This window comes from Vicia villosa, linkage group LG2 (genome assembly GCF_029867415.1).
Source record: "Vicia villosa cultivar HV-30 ecotype Madison, WI linkage group LG2, Vvil1.0, whole genome shotgun sequence".
NCBI classification, from domain to species: domain Eukaryota; kingdom Viridiplantae; phylum Streptophyta; class Magnoliopsida; order Fabales; family Fabaceae; genus Vicia; species Vicia villosa.
The window spans coordinates 147,037,118-147,062,646 of record NC_081181.1 but is presented as its reverse complement, the minus strand read 5'-3'; the positions used below and the strand labels follow the sequence as shown (position 1 = coordinate 147,062,646).

At 28.8% G+C, this 25,529-nt stretch overlaps 1 protein-coding gene across 1 annotated transcript; it reads left to right on the top strand.

Moving 5' to 3' along the window:
* Positions 1–17,799: 17,799 nt before the first annotated feature.
* On the top strand, positions 17,800–23,212 carry LOC131650260 (probable pectinesterase 15). Its single transcript, XM_058919980.1, has 3 exons — positions 17,800–18,005; positions 18,859–19,019; positions 23,046–23,212. Exons 1-3 carry the CDS (start codon positions 17,800–17,802, stop codon positions 23,210–23,212), a joined length of 534 nt encoding a protein of 177 aa, XP_058775963.1.
* Positions 23,213–25,529: the final 2,317 nt, after the last annotated feature.

Sequence of the window (25,529 nt, the reverse complement as noted above, 5' to 3'; positions counted from 1 at the left end):
TTTAATTGATTTATTTCTTATTTTCCCCCTTTTTTGAAGATAATGATTCATGATTCATCTCTATTTGTGTAGTGAAAGATAAAACCATTAATTTCTGTTCTGCTGTTTTCTTCTTCATCATCATTATTTTTTATCAAAATTATTTCAAAATAATTAATTTAATTTTATATTAAAGAAAATTTGAATTAATATTATTTTATAATTAATTTCTTGTATCACTTCTCTTCATTTTACCATTTTTCTTTTTCTATACTTTTTAAAAATTATTCTAGATCTTTTTTTTTAGTTTTTAAAACTATTTTTAATATTATTTTTTCCTCTCTAAACTATATATATATATATATATATATATATATATATATATATATATATATATATATATATATATATATATATATATATATATAAATTAAATTCCTAATGACTAAAACTTTTTTGGGTTATATTCGAAAAGTGTTGTCAGCTCGTGTTGAAATTAAAATTTGATTTTATTAGTTTATGAATTATATTCATCATTCTTTATGGTATGTTATATTACTTTTGATATGATGGTTGATTAATGGATTTTGTAATTAAAACTTTTACTCTAGATACAAGACTTGATGAGATGAGATGACAATAACTTCAATAGTCATGTGCTCAAATGTAGAGGTCTATTGCGTGTTGCATTCTTTCCTTCCATCCTTTCCCATCATGTCTGCAGCAGACTGAATTTTTTTGCTTTTCTTGCAAACATGGGTTTGCCCCTATCTCTCTTCAATATCCTTCCTAAAACTATTCCAAGTTTCATCTCTTTCAGAATCTCTCTCATCCTCTTACTTGTGCTAAAGATGGTTATCGTTTCGAAAATCCACCTTTAATAAAAGTAAATTTTTCGAAAACCCATGTTTGAATTTGAAACAATAAAGCTTATGATTTTTAGTGAGATAGAGAGAAAGAGTAGAATTTATAGTGATATAGTGTATTTTATTTAATGAAATTTATTTAGTTTAAAGTTGGACTTTAATTGTTACTATAATATAATTGATATTTTTGTCAAATATACATGAAATTAGGTCCGATTTAGACCATAATAAACCATTAAAAACTGAAAAGTGTGAACCGCGGCTATATTGATTCATTTTTAGTCATCCTTTTCTTTTTTTATTTATCGGTTATATCATTTTGGGTTGGATTCGGTTTTTTTGTCCACCCCTAACAAAAATAGTCATAGTTTATAGCAAAAAAAAATTGTCTAATTAATTTATTTATAGTCTGTACCACAATCTAAAATAATTATAACGACAATGACTAGGGTAGTAAGTCATAGCTTACTGATTTTTTATGTCCAACTCCATAACCATAATCTACAGTATAAAGTATAGTTTACTTTTCGTCTTTTACAAGAGATAATGATGTATTATTTTTAACTGCTACACTTTTCACTTTATACAAATGTATTTCACACTCAAGTTAATAGTTAATAAATATTTGAACGCAAATGTATAAGTATTTATTTAATATATAAATCAACAAATTGATTATTTTAATAACTTTAAAAAAATTATCCGATTTTTTATTTAAATTATAACTTATAATATTATTTTAGAATTATAAAATAAACTTTAAAAAATGTTTATATGATTATAGTCTTATTATAGTATTTAAGGTAATAAATTGTGCATTTATATATTTTTATTGAGTTCAAATTGGAATTAAGAGATAATTTTTTACGGTAAATATTCAGAAATAAAAAAATAATTATATGATACTAATTGTTTAGTTAGAATTTTCATCTCTAAATAAATATTTAAATAAAATAGTTAGAAATAGGTTTTCAATATTTAATGCAACAGTTTTAAAATATTTTTATTATTAAATTTAGTAATTATAAGGATTTGCTTTTTTACTGCAACTTCAAAATGATTATGAGATAATTATTTTTAATTGTATCACAATATATATTCATATATATTCTATATGAATTCTAAAATAGGACAAAATTGACATAATACAGTTATATTTGGATATTTAAATATTTTATTACCAATTTAGTATTTATTTTTATTTGTTAATTTAAGATTTTCACGACAAACTTCACGACAAATTAGTGACATATCCGTGGTCCACACCAGTAACCGTGTGAACGTACAATTTGTAATGAGATTTATTACTATGCATCTTACTATAGCCTCTTAGGACAATTTAAATTTGAATTTAAAGAAGATTTGATTTTTCTTAAATAAAAAATATTATTTAAATGTTGATTTTCTGTTGACCATTGTTTTTGTGACTATCAAATATACCAATAGACATAATAATATCATATTTTTGTTTGGTTTCTTTTGTTATTTTAGATATGGATGAATATCATATTTATTTTAGGGTTATATTTTATTTATTTTATTATTACTTGCTATTTATTTATTTATTTATTAGACTTTATGAGTAAAATAAATATTTTAAATACTTTATCAGATATTATCATTCATCAAACTAATTATATTTTTAATCTATCAATAAATAAAATAATTGTAATAAATTTATTGAACATACTTTTTTCCCATTTCTTTGTAATATATAAGGTTCTGTTTGGCAAACCCTTTTTATATACGAGAATAAATTTACTATTAATTCAAAAAATTAAAATTTATATACGGGAATAAATTTACTATTGATTCCAATAATTTTATAAAGAATGTCAAAACAAAAATAATATTTACATACGAGAAATAAAAACAGGAAAACATATTTTTATATACAGAAAAATAATAATTATTGTTAAGAAAAATATCTTTTTAAAAATATTATGAATTACTCAAGGTGGCCGACAAAAACCTAAATATTAGTGGTTTATAAAAAACTCCTATATTATATTGGAACACATTTAATATTTTAAATTTTAACTTATATATTAATCTTAGACTTCTTTTTTATCTTTTTTTTTATAATTAATTTTAATTTTTTTTATTATTTTTGAATTCCATATTCTAACTGGTAACATAAGACCGGTCCACACCAGAACTCGTGCGGGGGCACGGGTTTCACACTAGTTATTATTATATTGCATAAAAGTGGTCATAATAAAAAAGTTGTCATAAAAAGTGGTCATATTATTTACAACTTTAGGCCCACAAATTAAAAAAAAGCAAATGTGGAATCAAATTTTGGTTCTTTATAAACAACCACCATTAAAATAAAAACTACCCAAATTAATTATAAAATTTTTAAATCCTACAAATCACTTTGGGCCCACAAAAGTACTTAAGTTTACCCATTTTAGTTGCTCCCATTAAAGATGCTCTTAGAAGACGTAAAGTCTCCTAATTTTTCCTCAGTTTCTTTGAGGCTTGAAGCTGAACATTGTTAATTTTTTTATACATGTATTCCAATTTAAAATAATAAAACGGAAAATCTTTTTTATTTTTTAATACATGTATTCCCATTAATATATTTCATTATTACACTTCATAGTCAAAATCCACAATAATTCATCCTTATATTAATTTTCGTTACCTTAACATAACGTAATTAATCAAAAATTTATTTCGTTGTTTGTTCCAACCTTAACCAGCCGAAAAATATTTTTCTTTAGGGAGACTAAAGTAGATACCTTCTCATTAAAATTTTAGTACTAATTTTTGTACTAATTTTAGTATTAAAATTTTAGTATTATTATTACTATTATTAATTATTATTGTTAATATTTATTTTTATTATGTTCCAATTAATGTGATTAAACCGTTATTTTTATGTCTTTTATTAATATTTGTTATGATAAATGTATGTTAATAATAAATATCTCAATTAGGTTAATAAAATAATTATTTTAATTTTTTGTGTGTCATAACAACCGTAAAAAAATCATTTATATTCTATTAAGTAGAATGAAACCTTTTTGTGTCGTATCTTTTTTATTTCATTAATCAATATATTCTTTACATTCAATTTATTTTATTATATAATAAATTAGAGGTCTATTTTATACATTTTTTACCAAAATATTTACGGTAATAGTTCGAAAAAAATTTTATGAATTTTTTTTATGATCCAAATATTTTTATTAAGATAAATGGAAGATATTTATATGACAATCATCATTTAAGATATTTATATGACAATCATCATTTAAGTTTTTTTTCTTTTAATTCGTACATATTTTTTGACGGGCCGACAAAATATTTACATAAATTGATTAGATATTAGAGGTCATATGTTTAATGACTTCTAAATTACTATATAACACAATCTCTTCATTCCCAAAATAAATAAATAAATAATTAGAAACACACAATTCAATTCAGTATCTCTCTTCTCATTAAGTTCATGAAAATAAAAGATTTGAACGTAACATTTTTTTAATAGGACATGAAGAATATTTTTGAATTATAAGTATTTAATAGTTATAAATTATTAGGAAATTAAATTACAATTCGGGACATAAAAGTTTAAAATTGGGATTAGATTTTTCTCACGTAAAAATTAATTAATTTACTTACCAAATTCGATTTTATTTTATTTTTTATAATTTACTTATCACATTCAATTTTTCAAAAAAATTTCTTTTAGTTTTTCAACCATTGTTATTTATACAACTTAAATATGTTTAAATTTATTTTATATTAGATGATAAAATCATATAATATCAACAAAATCCATAAATTTACAATACAGAAGAATTTAAAAATTATAGCCATGTTCGATGGGCCGAACCTATTTTTCTAACGGACCAACAAAATATTTACTTAAATTGAACATATATTAGAGATCATATATTTAATAACTTCTGAATTACTATAGCATATAACTTCTAAATTACTGCACAAATTTAACAAACATAATATTATTTAATTTATTAAATTTAATCAAATTATTAAACCAATATTTTTTTTGGTATATAATATATTTTATTTTATAATATTTGTTAATAGAAATTGTAAAATTAAAATTATAAACAATTATAAAAATTACAGGCATGCCCGACGGGACAAACCTGTTTTTCTACCATATATTTGGTTTAATAGCAATTAACAAATCTATATATAGCCTGACAACTACTACAACTTAATAAATTAAATTAATATTTGTATGACAATCAACATTGAATTTTTTTCTGTTAATTCGTATAAATTAATATACATTTTTTAATCATAACTATATAATATTTATTTAATATTTATCGACTTTACGTGACCCGTGCAAATGCACGGGTCCTTTACTAGTATCAATTAAAATAGATATTTTAATTATACAATAATTTTTATATATTTAATTAAAATTTATAATAATATTATAAATCAAATTTTATTATCGATAGTTATTTATTATAACTTTTATAATTTTATCTTAATTTATTTTAGTATAAATTTTAGAGACTAAGGCAAGAGAAAACATCAATTTCATTTTTTTAAGATGGTGGATGTTGTTTAGAAATTGTAGCAATTAAAATCCTTAAAATATTTTCATTCTTAATTCAATTAATCATATTGTGATTTTGAATTCTTTAATGATTTGCAGATGGCTTCTAAACTGCGTTGAAATTATTTTTGTTGTTAGAAACAACCAAGATTTCATATTTTTTTTATCTTGTCTCCGAAATTTTTCTTCATTTTGGAGGCGAGTAAAAAGTCAGTTTTTTGTTAGAGTCTATTTTTTTTGCCCTAAGCCTCTAAAAAGTCGGGACCGGCCCTAAAGTCAAGTCAAGGTCAGATTTTTTCCCCCTAAAAGGTTGCGACGTGGATCCCACGACACAACAAATTTTTTTAAATTTCAAAAATCCCTCCACCAGATGGTTAGAGTTTTTATTATTTTTTAAATAAAATGTAGCGACGTTACACCCACGTCGAAAATATATATATATATAATATATATATATATATATATATATATATATATATATATATATATATATATATATATATATATATATATATATATATATATATATATATATATATATATATATATATATATATATATATATTTAAAAAAAACTCTAACTCCCACCATCTTTACGTTATCTTTAATATTTTACTAATAAAAGCTATAGTGACGTTCTAGTCACGTCGCAACTACCATTTTTTAGCTACAAGGAAACCACGTCACAACTTCACGTGGCTGGGGAGCAAATTTCTGGTAGTGAATTTTTGGATCTTTTGGAATGCTTGATTGGTGAGTAAATCTCAAAAAAAATGTTAGAATGATGACTTTCAAATAGATACAAGATTCTATTCACTTGAAATTGTTTTTTTATAAGCAAGAAATATATTGAAACCGAGTACTAGGAGTACTCGAACCCGCTTACAAAAGAACGGACAAAACACCGAGACAACTCTCCGTCCAATTAAAATACCACCAACACCCCACGAAGACACAATATTACCAACAACAAGAAAAAATATACGCTCTCCCTCTAATGTTTAAACTACCAATAATCATTACAACACACTTTTGATCACCCTCCCTTCCTCCAACTTATTTGCAGCTCCATTTTCCAAATAAACAATTCTACTTTCCAAGTTACTTCTACCCTCCGCACGCACAACGCCCAACGCAACGATAGCCGACAATAATTTTCCGCTAGATTTGTAATTCAAAAATTCTCATTGTCTCCCATTGTTCATACAAATGTCTGATTCTTCCTTATGCTCTCTGTAACATTCACTTGGAATTGTATTTTTGATATCACTTACATGACTTTTTTTATTACTTATAAAAAAATCATGTTATTAATGATGTCTATAAAGTTTTTATGATATATACCAATAAAATAAATAATATTGAGTTTTTGTGTCTTTTTTATAAGCGTCTAACTTTAGCATTAGAACATGGTCTCTATATTGTTTAAGACGGTCTTGGCTGGGAACTTGTTATTGGTTAGGAGCCATTGTAGAAATTGTCTTAATGTTTCCTTTATAATATTTTTTAAAAAACATTATCGAGTTATATTTAATTTTGATTTGTTTTCAAGAGCTGTAATTTCACAAAAGTATTTTTAAATAATATTTTAGATATATTTGTATTATGTGATTGTATTGTATTGAATCTCCATATTTTCTTCAACCCTCCAGGTCTAGTTTCTTGGTTGGTTCCTAATTCTATCTCAATAATCAATATATCCAATATTTGCTATATTATTATTAAAGACATCTATGTATTGCTCTAACTAGTAACAAAATTCATTATATCAATAAGAGTTAACAACGTACTCATGTATTGTTCTATGTATCACATACAGATATTAATATTGTACACATTTGTTTCTAACTATTTAAACTCTTGCGTGCTCTACATTATGTTTACCAAAAATTGTTGCATTATTGTGCTTTCTGTTGATCATCATCAACATCGAATATTTCAATATTATAAGTATATGAACTCGATAAACTGCGACCTTGTGTCCAACTCTTATGTAACAACATCTTAGAAATAAACATGAGTAAATTTAATATATTTCTAGGTCTCTCCCTTTTCTTCTTATCCATCATCTTTACAATGGCTACTAATTCTCCATCCCCTATTCTTAAATGTGATGAGTCTAAATGGACTTCTCAGCTCATTTCATCTTATAATGTGAGACTTGTTCTCACTGTGGACTCCAAGGGTTGCGGAAATTTTACAAGCGTTCAAGAAGCCGTTAATGCTGTTCCAGATTCAAGCACTCAGGTCACTCTTATCATATTGGAATCTGGGATATACAGGGTGATATTTTCTTTTATTATTTTAAGAATAATGCTTTATATTGTTGTTTTATTAGGGCCTTACCATGAAAATGCTTTGCAAATTCTTTTTTCTTTCTTTCTTATTATTAATTTGTAGATTTAATTGTAAATTGACCAACTTTGTGTTGTCTATCAAAGATGCAGCAAATCAAAGCTCTTGGATTTTTTTTCTTGATCTTTTGTTGTGCTTAATTGATAATCATCAAAGAATATAAACCAGATTAATATTGTATGGTCTTGCCTTTTTTCCTTCAAGATTCAACTAGGTGTCACAAAGTTGATGTAAAAATAACATCTTTCTGGTGGTATTGTGTCTGGATGCTTGAATCTGTTATTGTGCTATGGAACTGTGAATATTAATATAGGACTTTGTAAGTAATTTTTTTCTCAATAATTAATTTGATTAAGTCTAATTATTTTTTTTCTTCAAATTTTGTATAGGCATAATCAAGTTCCATAGATCTAGGTTGAGGACATCTAGGGCATTTTCCCTCAAGAATTTTTGTAAACTTATTTTATAATATATATGTATTGGTTGTCCTATATTATATGATTATTGTAGGTACAATATTAAAATCTAGTAATAATTTTTTTGTACATTAACATGTGTATTTTTTTGCTATGTTTTTTCTAGCCATCATTTTGCATAATATAATTTGATAATTGTTTTTTTATCGTTTGGTAAATGATATAAGAACACATTTTGTATATGATGTGGATTATTAATAACATTTTTCTTGCCATATTGTTGTATTCTTTCAGATGCCTAAACTTTTTAATTGTATACATACTAGTATTTATTTAACCAAGAAAAATATTTGATAACTTCTCAGAGAAAAGGTAAAGGTTAATGACACCAAGACTAATTTGATAATAGAAGGTAAAGGCTATCTCAACACATTCATTGAGTGGGATGACAATGGTAATAGGACAAGAACTTTCACGAGTTACTCTTTTAGTGTCTTTGCAGCAAAGTTCACAGCATACAATATTAGTTAAGGTAAAAAAATTTCATTTTCATATTATTTAGTTTGCATATATATATATATATATATATATATATATATATATATATATATATATATATATATATATATATATATATATATAGAGAGAGAGAGAGAGAGAGAGAGAGAGAGAGAGAAGGGTTATATTGACTCCAAGAGTAAGTGTACAACACTTACTCCAAATCATAACCATTGATTATCATTAATCCAACGGTTTTAATTAAAATTTTATATAGAAAAATATTTCCAAAAATAACTAGATTAAATGAACAGTTAAAACCGTTAGATTAATGAAAATCAATGGTTATGATTTGGAGTAAGTGTTGAACACTTACTCTTGGAGTCAATATATATATATATATATATATATATATGAGGAGGGTTATATTTACTCCAGGAGTAAGTTATTATAACTTACTCCAAATCTAGACCATTGATTCTTCTCAATCTAATGGTTAAAAATAATAAGTAATAGTTTTCTCTCTCCACATTTAATTACTTATTATTTTTAACCACTAGATTGAAAATAATCAATGGTCTAGATTTGGAGTAAGTTATAATAACTTACTCCTGGAGTAAATATAACCCTCCTCTCTCTCTCTCTCTCTCTCTCTCTCTCTCTCTCTCTCTCTCTATATATATATATATATATATATATATATATATATATATATATATATATATATATATATATATATATATATATATATATATATATATATATATATATATATATATATATATTAGTAGGAAACCCGTGCGTTCGCACGGATTCTGGTTTGGACCGCGAATACGTCACCAGTTAAATTATGAAATATATAAAAAAAAACTGAAAAATATAAAAATTTAGTTGTAAATAAAAAAAAAATATCATACACCCATTAAAAAATAGTCGTGCAAAAACGAATAAAAAATTAAGTTATTATATATAGAGCGGTACTTTAAAAAGTGGGTGTAGATGATATTAAATGAGACAAAATAAAAATTGAAAAATTGAAAAAATAGTAATTGAGATTGAATGTAAAAGAACCGCGGAATTATAGATTGAATGTAAAAATAGTGGGTGTAGATGTATCAATTTTTCAATTTTAAAAAGAAAGAAATCAATAATATATACTTCAATTATTCATATATTATCTTAAAAGTTATTGTATTTTAAATTATAAATGATTTCAATAAAAATATTAGATACATAAATAATAAAAAAAACAACACATTTTTTTAGTGTTTGAATTCATAAATTATTTTAAAGATATTTACTTTTATTTTCTTTAATTGTAAAAAAATGTAATAACTCGTAGATTTACATGGATTTTGGCATGGTTACCCGTGCGTTCACACGGGTCCTGGTGTGTTACTCGTGCATTCACACGGATTTTGACTTGGTTACCCGTGGGTTCACACGGTACTGTTGTACTACCCGTGCGTTCATATGATACTGATGTGTTACCTGTTCGCACGGATACTGATTTGGGCTGAACCGGGTGTATCAGATAGATTTTATATTTACTTTTAAATTGAGAAGTATTACATTTAAAATTAAAAATATATATTTTAATATGGAAAAGCAAAACTAAATCGTTGTTGAAAGACAATAATTTAATTAAACACATAGTTTGTAAAAAATAATTGTAAAAAATAATAATTATTTTTTTACCAAAATAGATTACTATTTTTAAAAGAAAAATATATTAAAAGAGTTACCCGTGCGTTAAAACAGTACTGATATGTTACTCGTTCGCACGAATACTGATGTGTTACGCACACCTATTTATTACCTGTGTGTCCACATAGTATTGGTGTGTTACTCGTGTGTTCGCATGGGTACTGGTGTTGGCTGCGGAACTGTCACCAGTTTGGTTATGAAATATATAAAGAAAACGAAAATATAAAAATTTAGTTGTAAATATCATACCCCCATTAAAAAACAATCGTGCAAAAACGATTAGAAAATTAAGTTATTATATATAGAAATATATATTCAAATTATTCATATATTTAAAAATTACTGGATTTTAAATTAAAAATAAACTCAAAATAAAAATATTAGATATAAAATTAAAAAACAACACATTTTCTTACCCGTGCGTGCGTGCATTCACACGGATTTTGGTATGATTACCCGTGCGTTCATAGGTACTCGTGTGGACCGTAGAATTGCCACAAGATTAGTTTTGAAATTCTAAATAAAATAGAAAATATTTAAATTTAATTGTAATAAAGGAAAAATAGAAAAAGTAGTCTAAGATAAATAAAAGAAAAATTTTTAAATTTAACAAAAAAAACAATTATGCAAAATAGATAAAAATGAAAAAATATTTAATTATTTATAAAAAATACTGTTTAAATTTTTGAAAGAATACTATTAATTCATCTGGTTGTAAGACTTTTCTTATATTATTAGCCTTTTATTTTTTTCTTATTTTTAAAAGTACACCATTGCTAAGAACAATTGAAAGTTTGTGCCAATAGTGCCTCGCCATTTTGGAGGAGCAATTTCAGATAGATACAATGGTGCAGCCTATGTAAACTGAGAAATATATACATTAGCAATTAACTACTAAACCAAAATAATTTATATTTACATGGAGCCAATGACATAGGGCCAACACAACTCACTCAAATAATTCGAACATAAATATTCATAATAGATTCTGAAATCAACTTAATATAGATCAAGTTAAACTCAAAAGCAAGCTCATGAAGTGAGGGTTATCCACCACTTATAATCACTATCTCAACTATATCACAAATCAATGATAATGATTTTGATAATTCTCAATGTACAGTCAGTGGAGGCAAATTGAATTCAAGAATCTCCCTTGTATAACTTTCAAAATATTTTTCGTAGACTTATAAATTTATAATAAATTTTGTATATCCGGATTACAAACTTCAAAATAGATTATCTAATGTATGCCAAAACACTATATACCCCCATTGTGCACTCAAATGCAGCATTTGATTATGAAAAAAAGATACATATATTGCACAAAACTAACTGTAAAAGAATTCATTTCCTTTAGAATGACATGCCAGCATAAACTGGAATACAAATAACTCCATCAATGTGAGTTCTAACAATTTGGTCCCAATATAGTTAAGAGTTTTCTGATCCAGTAATGCCAATTTGTCAATTGGAATTCCTGTTGCAATAAGTAAACAATCCCATGTTAAAAAAGAACCTATACATAACTTGAATAAAATGGAATAATTTCATAGCATTTCTTCTAGGATAGTAACACTTACCAAGCCAATTGCAAACATTGTATAAACTATAAACATAAATCTTTTCCAAAACACATTTGACAGATGCACTAATTAGCAGTAATGACAATCATTGTTCATTTTTAAAGCCAACAAACATTAACAAATTGGTCACTCACAAAAGCATAACATCAGCATCAGTACCTTGAATACAATCCAAAATCATGGTTTTTCCACTGTCATTGATTCTTCCAATTTTCTGCTAAACGGGGAATAACATCTAGAATTCTGCAACAGCAAGGCAACAAACACATTGTAGAGTCTCTTATATTCTCGATTGTGTTTTAATAATCAATATCTTCAACAATTCTCCCCAAATAAAACCACATAAACACAATTCAACAATACCATGTGAAATTCTACAATAGTCTGAACATGAAAACTAATTATAGCATACCTCAAACAACCAAACAATTCGTCTTACAACATCGACCATAACCTGAAACCACTCATTTCCTGTACCGTCTTACAGAATCGGCTCCTATTAATACAATTACTCATTGATATGTCCACCAGGCTCTAACATCATCTAAATGGCACCTTAGCATAACATGAAGAACACAAAAAGACACATATCAGTGAATTCATGCCTAGATAGAACAATTGTTTATTTTCTTATGAAAAACATTAATTGAAAAAACTAAATATCTTAGAATACAATTCAAGAAGACAAGGATCTCTCGCTTCAACAACACTTTTCGGCGGTATGCCAATCATACTATTCAACCACAGAACTACATGTCACAATTATTTCTGCCAGACCTCCTTCATTAGTAGCAAAAGTTGGCAAGCTACAGTTCATTGCTTCAATGACGGTTAATCCAAATGCTTCATACAAATTAGGCTGTACAAAAGCTCCCTTTGAATAAAGCTCTGTAGTTGAAGATGTAGACAAAGTTTGTTGAATCAGTGACCAAGATAACATGTATGTTTCACACGGTAATGATGTTTTATTTACAAAACTCCTGTATAAAAATTCCATATCTAATATATATTATTTGAGTAAGAATAAGAAATTTATTTAGATAGTAGGAATTGAGGATTAAATATATTGAGTAATAATATGAAGATACATTAGTCTTAATTTTTCCATCTGTTACATTACAGTAGGTGAAGAAACATTACAGTAGTCTTACATAACATTAAACCTCTTAACTTAGTTTAGAAATTGCAACTTGTGTATTTATAATTATTCAAAATGAAGTGTTTTCCATCTTAATAGCCTGATCTGTAGTCTTTCTTGGTCTCTCTCAAGTTCTAACAATATAATCATTACAATCAACTACATTCACACATATTTCATGCACTTCGATTATTCTATAGACAATAATAGAGCTCCAAACCTTGTCTAGACTGTGACCTAATCGCTTGAGCTGATCTATCCTACCTCTTGTCTGAACTTTTGGTATACCTAAATCCAAACCAAACAAAAAATCATCAAATTAACATTTATAGAATAATTTCATGTAACAATTAGCATTTTAATTTCTACTAACCTCGCTCGAATTGTGCGCATATTGGTAGGTTCATAACATGTATAAGACTAAGTACTATATTCAAAATCTGAATCAGGACCACCAGGGCACTAGACAGAAGTGGTGGCAATGTGAGGACACCGGTGAGGCTTCCACATGACAGCAACAACGACGATTCCAGAAGCAGTTCGACATGACAACAACAACATCAATAGTTTGGAGAAATGAAACCTATATAATTAAAATGATTTGGCGATCCATAAATATCACTTTAAAATAATGTTGTTAAGATCTTGAAATAAACATGATAAGCCCGATGTCCATCACCTCTTTACCTGTGTGAATGGTGTTGTGATCCCCTAACCCGACGTGGGACTTCCGTTTCTCGAATTTTTTTCTTTTGGAGGAGCCTAAACAGGCTGCATAACAGAATGAGCCCTGTACGAAAAAGTAGTGAGCTTCCAGAGAATATACAACTACATCATGCCTTATCCATGCCACAACATTTAGCAAAGAAACTATTCACGCTGAAAATAAACATACCAAAGGAACCTACTAATTCATACTAAAATTACAATGTGGAGCCACACATGAGACTGACCTTCGAAATTAAAGCCTAGAACTGAAACTCGTGCAAACTCATATCTTGCCATGCTAATCAAAACTTGAACATACTCACCTGAACTGAACCAAATTCCACTCCAACCTTGCTTAAATTTAGTGCTATAGATGTGCGAAAACCACCACAACCTACTATCTATAACAGACCTGCACCAAGACCAAACAACCAGTTAAACCCATAAAAATCTTCACAGAATTTCAAACCAAGTTAACATTCATAATATCCAAACACGAAACTGATCCCTGCAACTTTCTTTCAATCAACTCAAGCCATGTTTATACAATATATTCAAACAAACCAAAACTAACAAACTTTAATAACTTTCAATTATTATTGTGTGCTTACGGTAGTCACACTGCCACTAATTAGTAATCATAATCGGAGAAAGCTGACAGTTTTTAATTGTTCCACCAAGTTTTAAATCCAAGAAAGCTACTAACAACATCTCTTATGATTATTTTCAAGATGCTAACATATATCAATTAAGTTTGCTCATGAATAGTTTAACCCCATAACCAATCCACATTCATTCATAATTCATTTGCTATAATCGGATATTAACACCAATCTTTATATCCGGTTTTAAATCATGGTACTATCAATTAATTTAGCAGCAAATGACAAAAAAGTAGCAGCAAATTCATCATCACCTAGACCCACCGTCGCACCAACGCAAACCGAATCACACAACACTGTTGTCTGATTCCCTTTTCAGACCATGAAAGCTCCGCCATCTTCAATCGTGCCGCCTCTATCATCAGCAGATAGTCACCATGAATTTGCATCTTGAACCATAGCGCCACTGTCATTTTACATTTCAGATCTGCTATCTCAGACGCATCTCACGACTTCAACGAAAATTTGGTTAGGTTCAGATCTGTCCACGTGATAAAATATTCCTCTGTGGAATTTCATCGAATAGTACACATGCATTAATGAAACAGAGAAAAATATATACCAAACATTTGCAAAATAAACCACAAACATTTACAAAATATTCGTTTTGCAGAAGGATTTGTGCTTACCACGCCTTCTAATGAGTGAATAGCATCGTTGACCTCTTCACCACTTCCAATAGTCACAAATCCAAAGCCTCTAGACCTTCCATTATAGATCAAAATCTCACCGCAATCAATCTCGCCGCCGGTTTTCCACCACAGATCTCCAAATAGTTTAAATCAATCAGACCCAAATCTAAAATATAAAAAGTGAACATTTTCTTACCAAATTGCTTTCTCCACGAACATTATCCCCATTAGTGTAATGATCTTCTATATTGTTCCTCCTTCCTTTCTTACAATAAACAGAAGCCATCAGAAACCGCACCGCCAAAAATTCTTCCCCCTTTCGCGTGAGCCGACACCAACAAATCTGAAACAATAAATACTAAATCAAAATCAAAATCGAAAAAAAAAGAGAGATGACGAAGAAATCGAAAGCCCTATGAACTTGGGAGTGTGAAGACAATTGAAAGAGAGAGAAGACAGAGAAGCTGTGGTAAAGATGGAGAAGAGGATGGTGACGATGTCATCTCGAACGGTCTCGCCATTCTGAAGATGTTTGACAACGGTGATGGCGGTGAATAGATGCAGAATATTAAAGTTGAGCGTGAGAAGAAGAAAGAATCAGTTGTTTGAAGGAAGAGTGTAGTGTAGATAGCACAAAAGGTAAGAGAGTGACATAGTAGGATTGTATACCTGTCCTAAGCTGTGGTGATTTGACATATTGGGCAGTGTGCAAAAAGCAGAAGGCTGATACATTTGAAAAGCAAACGTAAATAATAGTTAGAACAAATAAGAATGTTAGTTCTCAAAAAGTAGAAACTATGTACATTTTGGAATAAAGGGCTGATTGCATCAACTATATTAGTTTAATAGTTATGATAAGGGCACAAAAAGACAATAATTAAACAAAATTAGTCAACGTGGAGGGTAATTAAAGAAGGGTAGAAGTGTACTTTCCAAAACATAAAATGTTCTTATATGTATATATATATATATATATATATATATATATATATATATATATATATATATATATATATATATATATATATATATATATATATATATATATATATATATATATATATATATATATATATATATATATATATATATATATATATATATAAAACGTGAAGGATAATAAGTTTTTATCAGTGTTTTAAAAACCGGACCGGACCGGTCGGTCGGATCGGTCGAACCGGGAACCGGTCTGGTAACCGGTCTGGTTCAATAGTCAGATCGGGTATGTCATCAAATCGGTGGGAACCGGTGAAAACCGGGAAAACCGGCGGTTTAATTGTTTTTTTTTTAAACTTTTTTTTAAACTTTTTTTTTAATTTTTTTTTTTTAACTTTTTTTTAACATTTCTTTTAAACTTTTTTTTTAACTTTTTTTTTAAATATATTTAGTAGTGTATTACTTAAATAGCATTCTCACATAATTTTTTCATTAGTGACAAATTAAAAACTTTATTGTCTATTTGTTATCTTTGCTAATAAATTTTGTTAAATAGCATAAATATATTGAATTTTATTTGATTTTCTTTTTAGGAGGATCCTATTTTGAATTAAATTTGGTACATATTGGAGTTATTTTGTTATAAACTATTCAATTAGATTATGGTGTAATTAGACATTGTTTGCAATTAGACTTTGTAATTTTTTACTATTTTGTTATGTGTGATACCTTTGTTTAAAATTTGAATTTAAGTAATGAAATTGTGAATTTATGATATGATATTTTTAAAAAATTTAAAAGCTAGTTATATTTTTTTAGAGACTGAATCATCCGGTTCGACCGGTTTTATACCTATATAATGACAGGTCTATTCAACCGAGTTATCCGGTTTAATCCGGTTTAATCCGGTTTGATCGTGCGGTTCGACCAGTGACCCAGTGGTTCGACCGATAAACCAGCGACCCAGTACCCTCACTAGTTCGATGACCGGTCCGGTTTTTAAAACACTGGTTTTTATGATATATACCAATAAAATAAATAATATTGAGTTTTTGTGTCTTTTTTATAAGCGTCTAACTTTAGCATTAGAACATGGTCTCTATATTGTTTAAGACGGCCTTGGCTGGGAACTTGTTATTGGTTAGGAGCCATTGTAGAAATTGTCTTAATGTTTCCTTTATAATATTTTTTTAAAAAACATTATCGAGTTATATTTAATTTTGATTTGTTTTTAAGAGCTGTAATTTTACAAAATTATTTTTAAATAATATTTTAGATATATTTGTATTAATTATGTGATTGTATTGTATTGAATCTCCATATTTTCTTCAACCCTCCAGGTCTAGTTTCTTGGTTGGTTCCTAATTCTATCTCAATAATCAATATATCCAATATTTGCTATATTATTATTAAAGACATCTATGTATTGCTCTAACTAGTAACAAAATTCATTATATCAATAAGAGTTAACATCGTACTCATGTATTATTCTATGTATCACATACATATATTAATATTGTACACATTTGTTTCTAACTATTTAAACTCTTGCGTGCTCTACATTATGTTTACCAAAAATTGTTGCATTATTGTGCTTTCTGTTAATCATCATCAACGTCGAATATTTCAATATTATAAGTATATGAACTCGATAAACTGCGACCTTGTGTCCAACTCTTATGTAACAACATCTTAGAAATAAACATGAGTAAATTTAATATATTTCTAGGTCTCTCCCTTTTCTTCTTATCCATCATCTTTACAATGGCTACTAATTCTCCATCCCCTATTCTTAAATGTGATGAGTCTAAATGGACTTCTCAGCTCATTTCATCTTATAATGTGAGACTTGTTCTCACTGTGGACTCCAAGGGTTGCAGAAATTTTACAAGCGTTCAAGAAGCCGTTAATGCTGTTCCAGATTCAAGCACTCAGATCACTCTTATCATATTGGAATCTGGGATATACAGGTTGATATTTTCTTTTATTATTTTAAGAATAATGCTTTATATTGTTGTTTTATTAGGGCCTTACCATGAAAATGCTTTGCAAATTCTTTTTTCTTTCTTTCTTATTATTAATTTGTAGCTTTAATTGTAAATTGACCAACTTTGTGTTGTCTATCAAAGATGCAGCAAATCAAAGCTCTTGGATTTTTTTCTTGATCTTTTGTTGTGCTTAATTGATAATCATCAAAGAATATAAACCAGATTAATATTGTATGGTCTTGCCTTTTTTTCCTTCAAGATTCAACTAGGTGTCACAAAGTTGATGTAAAAATAACATCTTTCTGGTGGTATTGTGTCTGGATGCTTGAATCTGTTATTGTGCTATGGAACTGTGAATATTAATATAGGACTTTGTAAGTAATTTTTTTCTCAATAATTAATTAGATTAAGTCTAATTATTTTTTTCTTCAAATTTTGTATAGGCATAATCAAGTTCCATAGATCTAGGTTGAGGACATCTAGGGCATTTTCCCTCAAGAATTTTTGTAAACTTATTTTATAATATATATGTATTGGTTGTCCTATATTATATGATTATTGTAGGTACAATATTAAAATCTAGTAATAATTTTTTTGTACATTAACATGTGTATTTTTTTGCTATGTTTTTTCTAGCCATCATTTTGCATAATATAATTTGATAATTGTTTTTTTATCGTTTGGTAAATGATATAAGAACACATTTTGTATATGATGTGGATTATTAATAACATTTTTCTTGCCATATTGTTGTATTCTTTCAGATGCCTAAACTTTTTAATTGTATACATACTAGTATTTATTTAACCAAGAAAAATATTTGATAACTTCTCAGAGAAAAGGTAAAGGTTAATGACACCAAGACTAATTTGATAATAGAAGGTAAAGGCTATCTCAACACATTCATTGAGTGGGATGACAATGGTAATAGGACAAGAACTTTCATGAGTTACTCTTTTGGTGTCTTTGCAGCAAAGTTCACAGCATACAATATAGGTAAAAAGTTTCATTTTCATATTATTTAGTTATATATATATATATATATATATATATATATATATATATATATATATATATATATATATTACATTAGTTCATATAATATAAATTAGACTTACACCCGTGCGATGCACGGATATATTTTATTAAAATATTATTGATAATTATTATAATGAAAAATAAAAATAAATATTAATATAATCATTTTTATATTGATTGTATCTCTAATTTAAAATATAAATTCATTTTCTAAACGTTTTATAAAAATATTTGATACTCTTTTTTTTTGATATAATATTGACGAAAGTTTTATAAATTATCTAGAGTTAATAGAATTATTGGGATAATTCTAAGGAATAACTTAGTTATAATAAGAGAAAAAAATCATATAATTTTTTAAACCTATTTTTGTTATTAATAAATTATTAATTTTAATTTAAATATTGAAATAAAAAAACTAATTATAACAATTATTGCAATGATAGATTTTTCTCTCCACGGTAATATAAATTGTCGATGAAGTAGAGAGTAGTTAGGTGTCAATACATAAACTGAAGAACATTTTCAAACTATAGTAGTTTAATTAAATAGAGATAAAAATTTAAAATTAAAAAATAAAATAAAAAACAACAAAACATTTAAAATGGTAAAAAATAAATAATAAAGTTGTTGGAGTTAAATCAAATAAGTTAATTAAAATAATTTACAACCTACTTTACAACTATCTTATGCAAGTAAGTTATATATAAATGTAAAACAATGGAATTAGTTTGTAACATTTGCAAACATTCTACATGAGGGCAAAATTTGATGACCATATATCTCAATGCAAGCAAAATTTTATTACAACATCAGTACTCTCTTATTAATAATTATTGTGTAGGAATTAATTTTCTTTTTATCAACTTTGATTTATAATTGAAATCGAGTAACTACTATCTTTAATTATAGAAAACCAAATGTTGTACATTTCAAATTTTGTACTTACAGAAAATATTCAATAATAACAAAGATCAATACTTATAAAAAATAATTAAGAATTAACAATATCATTAAAGAATAATGAAAATAAGAAATCATCTACATATATTTTGTGATTTTTTAAAATTTATACCTGTAAAAATAACACCAATAAAATTACAAGAAAGCAAAAATGATTTAACATTAGATGGTAAGAAAGTAAGAATGATAAAAACAACAAATAATATAATTTTCTACATGCATTTTATGAACGTGTATATTATTACTCCATGACATAAGTTAAATATTTTTTTGAGAGAGAAAAAATCATAAATATAGGAATGGATTGGTTGATTTCATCATCCAAGACATTGTAACTTAACTTTAACTTAATTTTTAGAAGAGAAAATGAAAAAAAGAAAGAAAGAAGAGAAAGTGCGTAGGAAAGAGACAGAGACAGTCATTATGAATAGGCTACACAAAATCATTAAAACTCATCCCAATAGAATGAATGACTACTATTTATCTTGTCATCTCTTTCTAAGAATGCTCTTTGTGATGCTTCATTGCAGATACAAAATAAGTTAATTAAAAATTATCAAATATTAATATAAACTGAGAAGAGAAAACAAAAACCATAGAAAAAAGAAGAAAATTAAAAAAGATGAGGGAGAGATTTGCCACTATTTGAAATATGTATTATGTATACAAACTATCCTTTTATTAGAAGGATTTTTCTTTACCCACCTCCCTATGGGGGTCACCCCCAGCGAAAACCCCAGTTTACCCCTGCTTCAGAAATGAACTTTCGAAGTTTTTTTTTTTAAATTTTCTCAGACTTCGGAACTTCATCTCCGAAAACACCAAATGGGGGGTGTTTTCGGAGATGAACTTCCGAAAACACCTTTTTTCAGATTTTGGGGGGTTTCAGAAATGAACTTCCGAATTATGCAGAAACTGTGTTTTTTTTTTATGATTTTGGAAACAGCCTCGTATTTTTAATTAAAGAAAGGTTGATATTTTCTTTTATTATTTTAAGAATAATGCTTTATATTGTTGTTTTATTAGGGCCTTACCATGAAAATGCTTTGCCAATTCTCTTTTATTATGAGACGATGTTGTTCATCGGATCGAAGATGTAATAAGTATGTTATATGTGTGCATTCATTCATAAATCATTGATGAGGGATGTATCCAGATGATGTGTTGGATCAGTGAAGGGCATAATTCCCATTGTGTGGAATTTGTGCTGGCAGGGCTGTATCTTGACGATGTTGGGTCGGTCTGCTCACTCCCTAGTGATACCTAACTGTTACAACCCTGCAACAACTATTTACACAATTAACAATGAACAATAACTTGATGTTGCTTCACAGCTTCAATCAAGAACACAATACTCAACTCTTACCTACAGGTTCCGAGTGAGAACAATCACTTCTCTTACCTACAGGTTTCGAGAAGGACATGGCAACCATCCCACAACCTGGGTGGTCTACCTATAAAAACCCTAATGACTACATCTTTTCTAAACAAGGTTTTCTATGTCAAACTAGGTTACAAAGATTTCTATTTATAACCTATTCCCAGTTGGACTAGGGCTTACAAATCGCAGCACTCCTTGCTGTTACAAATCTGCAGAAATCTTATGCTACAATAAAGGTCTTTTTAATCATGAGTTTCCTAATTTATCTCTTAAGTTAGAAACTACTGAATATTCAATCTTCTGATATGATTCTTCCTGAATCTTCAATCTTCTGATCTGATTCTTCAATATTCTTTTGACCTTTAAATTTGCGCCACCTAGGATTACAAAATATTCCATGAATATCCTGTATCTCTTGAGTAACAAACTGAATCTTCCTTCCGGTTCTGCAGGCGCGATGTCATGAGTTGATGTCATGACATTCCATATAACATCTTGCTTGTACCTGTTTTTTTCTTTTTATAATTGCAAGATTACACATTGTATTATGTTTTGCTGCTATTATGTTTTAGCCAAACATAGATGCCAATCATCCAATAAAAGCACTAACAATCTCCCCCTTTGGCATATTTTGGCTAAAACTAAACATTCTTTAAAAATGAAGCGAAACATAAATACTTCAAATTTCAAGACAACAAGGAAGAACAAAATTTTGCATTCTCAGAATTCGAACTTTATTTAATACCTTCTGTTCTTTAGGACTTAAACCACATCATAACATCTTCAGTCTGCTACAAAATCTTTTGTTTCTTTTTCCAGTAGCAAAATCAGAAGAGGATATTCTCTCCCCCTTTTTAGACATAATATGACAAAGAATATTCCAATGTCATAATATGCAGTGGAACACCTTCATGCAACACTGATGTACACGAGGAAGACGATAAGAGAAGGCCTTTGTCTTGGAGGACCAATGGTGGCTTAAGAGACCCCTTCCTTAGTCTTGAACCAGAAACCAAATCCTAGATTAGACCCCGAGAGAGGACTTGAGTGAAAACTGTCCACCAGTCCTAGTAACTCAGAACACAAATCACAATTGTGTTCATAACTCAGATCAACAATCACAACGACACTAGTTCCTATACTGAAAGTTGTATATGGTGGAACATTTTTGCTGTTATTGCAGAAAAACCCATGGTGAAGACCATCAACATCCCCAGCCCGTGCTTTTCTTTTTCTGAAGAGGTTTTGGTACAGCAACCCATCACAATACGAAACCCAGACACGACTCATAAGAACACACACGAACGACATCTTGAGAGAGTTTGATTTCTATAATTCATGGAGATGCCATTATATAGCCATTGGAGACTATAGGAAATAACGATGGTCTTTGGTCTTGTTCAACGGTCAAACGGTTAATTAGGAAACAGTTCCAAAAGCAATTACTCTTTCCAAAGCAGTTTTTGATTGTTTTTCTGATAGGAGTTATCTTGAAATACCAGTGCATGCATAGTCATTGATTGTACTTTACATCGACCATTGATGTGTAGATAAACTTCAAGACAGATTTCCTTGTTTGACTTAGAAGATTCAATGTCTTTAAACATGTCATGACATCCTGTCATACATTGTCACTAAAGGCTACAATGTTGATGCTGATAAAGAAGATGGTGGTACTAGTACATCCAGAAAAGGTGCTAAAGTTAACAACGTGCTTAATAAGGGCACTAAGAAAGAAGCTCTTGATGCTGCACAGTTTAAAAACTTGCGAAGCAAGTTAGGAGTCTGCATCTTTGAGGAACCATAAATTTTCAAAAAAAGGGGGACGGTTTTTACCTCCCCCAAACCCAAACCCGAATCCTTAATCAATCCCCGTTACCCGCCTCAAACCCAAACGGGGATGGGGAATTAAAACCTAAACCCGTCCTTAACGGGTTCGGGTATCCCCGCCCCGCCACCATGTATTTCGTAAAATCAATTTTTTTAATAAAAATATTTACTTTTTCAAAAATCAAATTACATTATAAATAACAAAATAAAACAATCTCAAAAAATTCCATACATATATTTCAAATATTTAAAATAATAAATACAAATCAAATTATTAAAACATTAACCACATATTTAATAATATAAATTATGAAATATAAATAATAATGTACATATTAAAATAAACGGGGCGGGTTCGGGGTGGGTACTAGTGTTCCCATTACCCGACCCATCACCATGTTTTCTAATCGGGGAAAACCCAAACCCGAACCCAAACCTAGTCAAAGCGGGTTTTCCCCGTCAACTTCAGGGCGGGTTCGGGTGGGTACCCGTGGGTCTGGGTTTTATTGCCATGTCTAGGGGGCAGAGAAGACAGTTGTTTCCTTTGGCAATTTTTGTGGCCAAACAGGGGGAGAAGTAGTAATGTCACCCCAGAACAACAAGTATGTGTGTATGTGTGGTGTTTGTGTGATCAACAATTCTGATATGCTTGTTTTGTGTTGATTTATTTGATTGTGTGTAGTATAGCAGTTTATTTCTGTTATGCTTGTTTTGTGTTGATCTGTTTGATTGTGTGTAGTATAGCAGTTTATTTCTGTTATACTTGACAACTGTGGGCGTTGTGTGCATAGTAATGGTAGTAGTGGTGTATGATGTACTGTATTAGCTCTGATTGTGTATGGTTGCGTGCTTTCTGCTGCAAGTGGTTCTCTGATATGGTGTGACAAGTTGTTTTAGCCAAAAATTTGCCAAAGGGGGAGATTGTAGATGTTTTTGAATTGGCTGCATTTTATGGTAAAACATTCCTGGATGTTTAATGTCTTGACTGATGTCATGACATGAGTTATATTGTGTTATGCAGGCTGCATATGTGTTAAGCTAATACAGGTTTTGTTAGTGAATGTCATGACCGATGTCATAACATCCTTGTCTGACAGTAGGAGTTAGGGGTGTTCAAAACCAAACCAACCCAATCTACAATTTAGGAAACTTTGTATTGTGTGCTGAATATTTTGTTTAAAAGATTTCCCTGACAGCACATTCTATAACAACCTGATGACGTGTAAATTAGGTTAACTTGGTTAACCCTAATTTGGTTCTTGAAAAGCCCGAGGCCCAAGAGCTGCATATAAGAAGACTGCAATCCTAATTTGGAACGCAGAGAGAAAGATTTGTTAATTGTGAAGAACCGTAGTTCTATAGCTGTGTGTTTAGTCTCTTGTACTCCAAGCAATCGTCTTTTGATGATTGTATTGGAATAAGTTGTTTATGTACTTTGTCACTCTAAGCTTTTAAGCATGAGTGTGTGTCTCTTGATTGAAGCTTTTAAGCAGATCAAGGTGTGTTTTTGAAGTGTGTCTTCTCTCTCATTTGTTTAATGTTTGTTTGTAATCACTGCTGTGATTGAGGGGGAGTGAGTGGAGATACTTAGATCTAGGAATAGATTAGAATTACATTGAGTAGGTCTTAAGTGAGGAGTTGTAAACAGGGGAGTTTAACTCCGAATTAATTCTGCTTATATTGGATTCCCTCCCTGGCTTGGTAGCCCCCAGAGTAGGTATTGTTGTATACCAAACTGAGTGAACAATTTGCTGTGTTCTTTACTGTTTTTATGCACTTCTGTTTTAACGTTTTGTTTTGAGTAATTGTGGATGTCATAACATCCAGTACGACATCGCGTGTGAGTTACTAGAATTTTCATATTCTTTAACAATTGATTCTCTGCTTGATTCGGGGGAGGACCGTGGTTAACTCAGTCTCCCACGGAGCTTTGGACCGGACTTTGGATGTTTCTTGCTCCTCTACTGATTTTTTGACTTAGGACCTTCTTATTTCTTCGTTGCGGTGGGCTTAGGGACGAAGGTTTGAGGTATCCTTAATATAACCTCTTGCATGATGTTTCCTTATGGAGGAGCATTATGGCTCTCTTTGAAGCGGAACAACCTTTCCGTGATTGCTTGTGAATTATGCTTTCAAACGATGTTGTACATGTTGTTCAACAAATCGTTAGCGCCTTGTAATCCAAGGTTTTCTTGCAGTAGTTAGAAACTAGGTAAGGCTTCAGATTTTGAAACTAGAGGTGGAATCAGAGGTCCAGTCAGAGGCATTTGGAAAGATCCAACTATCTAAGGAGT

What these genes read in the sequence shown, in the direction of transcription:
- LOC131650260 (XM_058919980.1), top strand. Translation starts at nt 17,800, where the DNA reads ATGGCTACTAATTCTCCATCCCCTATTCTTAAATGTGATGAGTCTAAA. An exon ending in TTGGAATCTGGGATATACAG is followed by an intron (nt 18,006 to 18,858) that starts GTTGATATTTTC and finishes ATAACTTCTCAG; the next exon opens with AGAAAAGGTAAAGGTTAATG. An exon ending in GTTCACAGCATACAATATAG is followed by an intron (nt 19,020 to 23,045) that starts GTAAAAAGTTTC and finishes TTGTCACTAAAG; the next exon opens with GCTACAATGTTGATGCTGAT.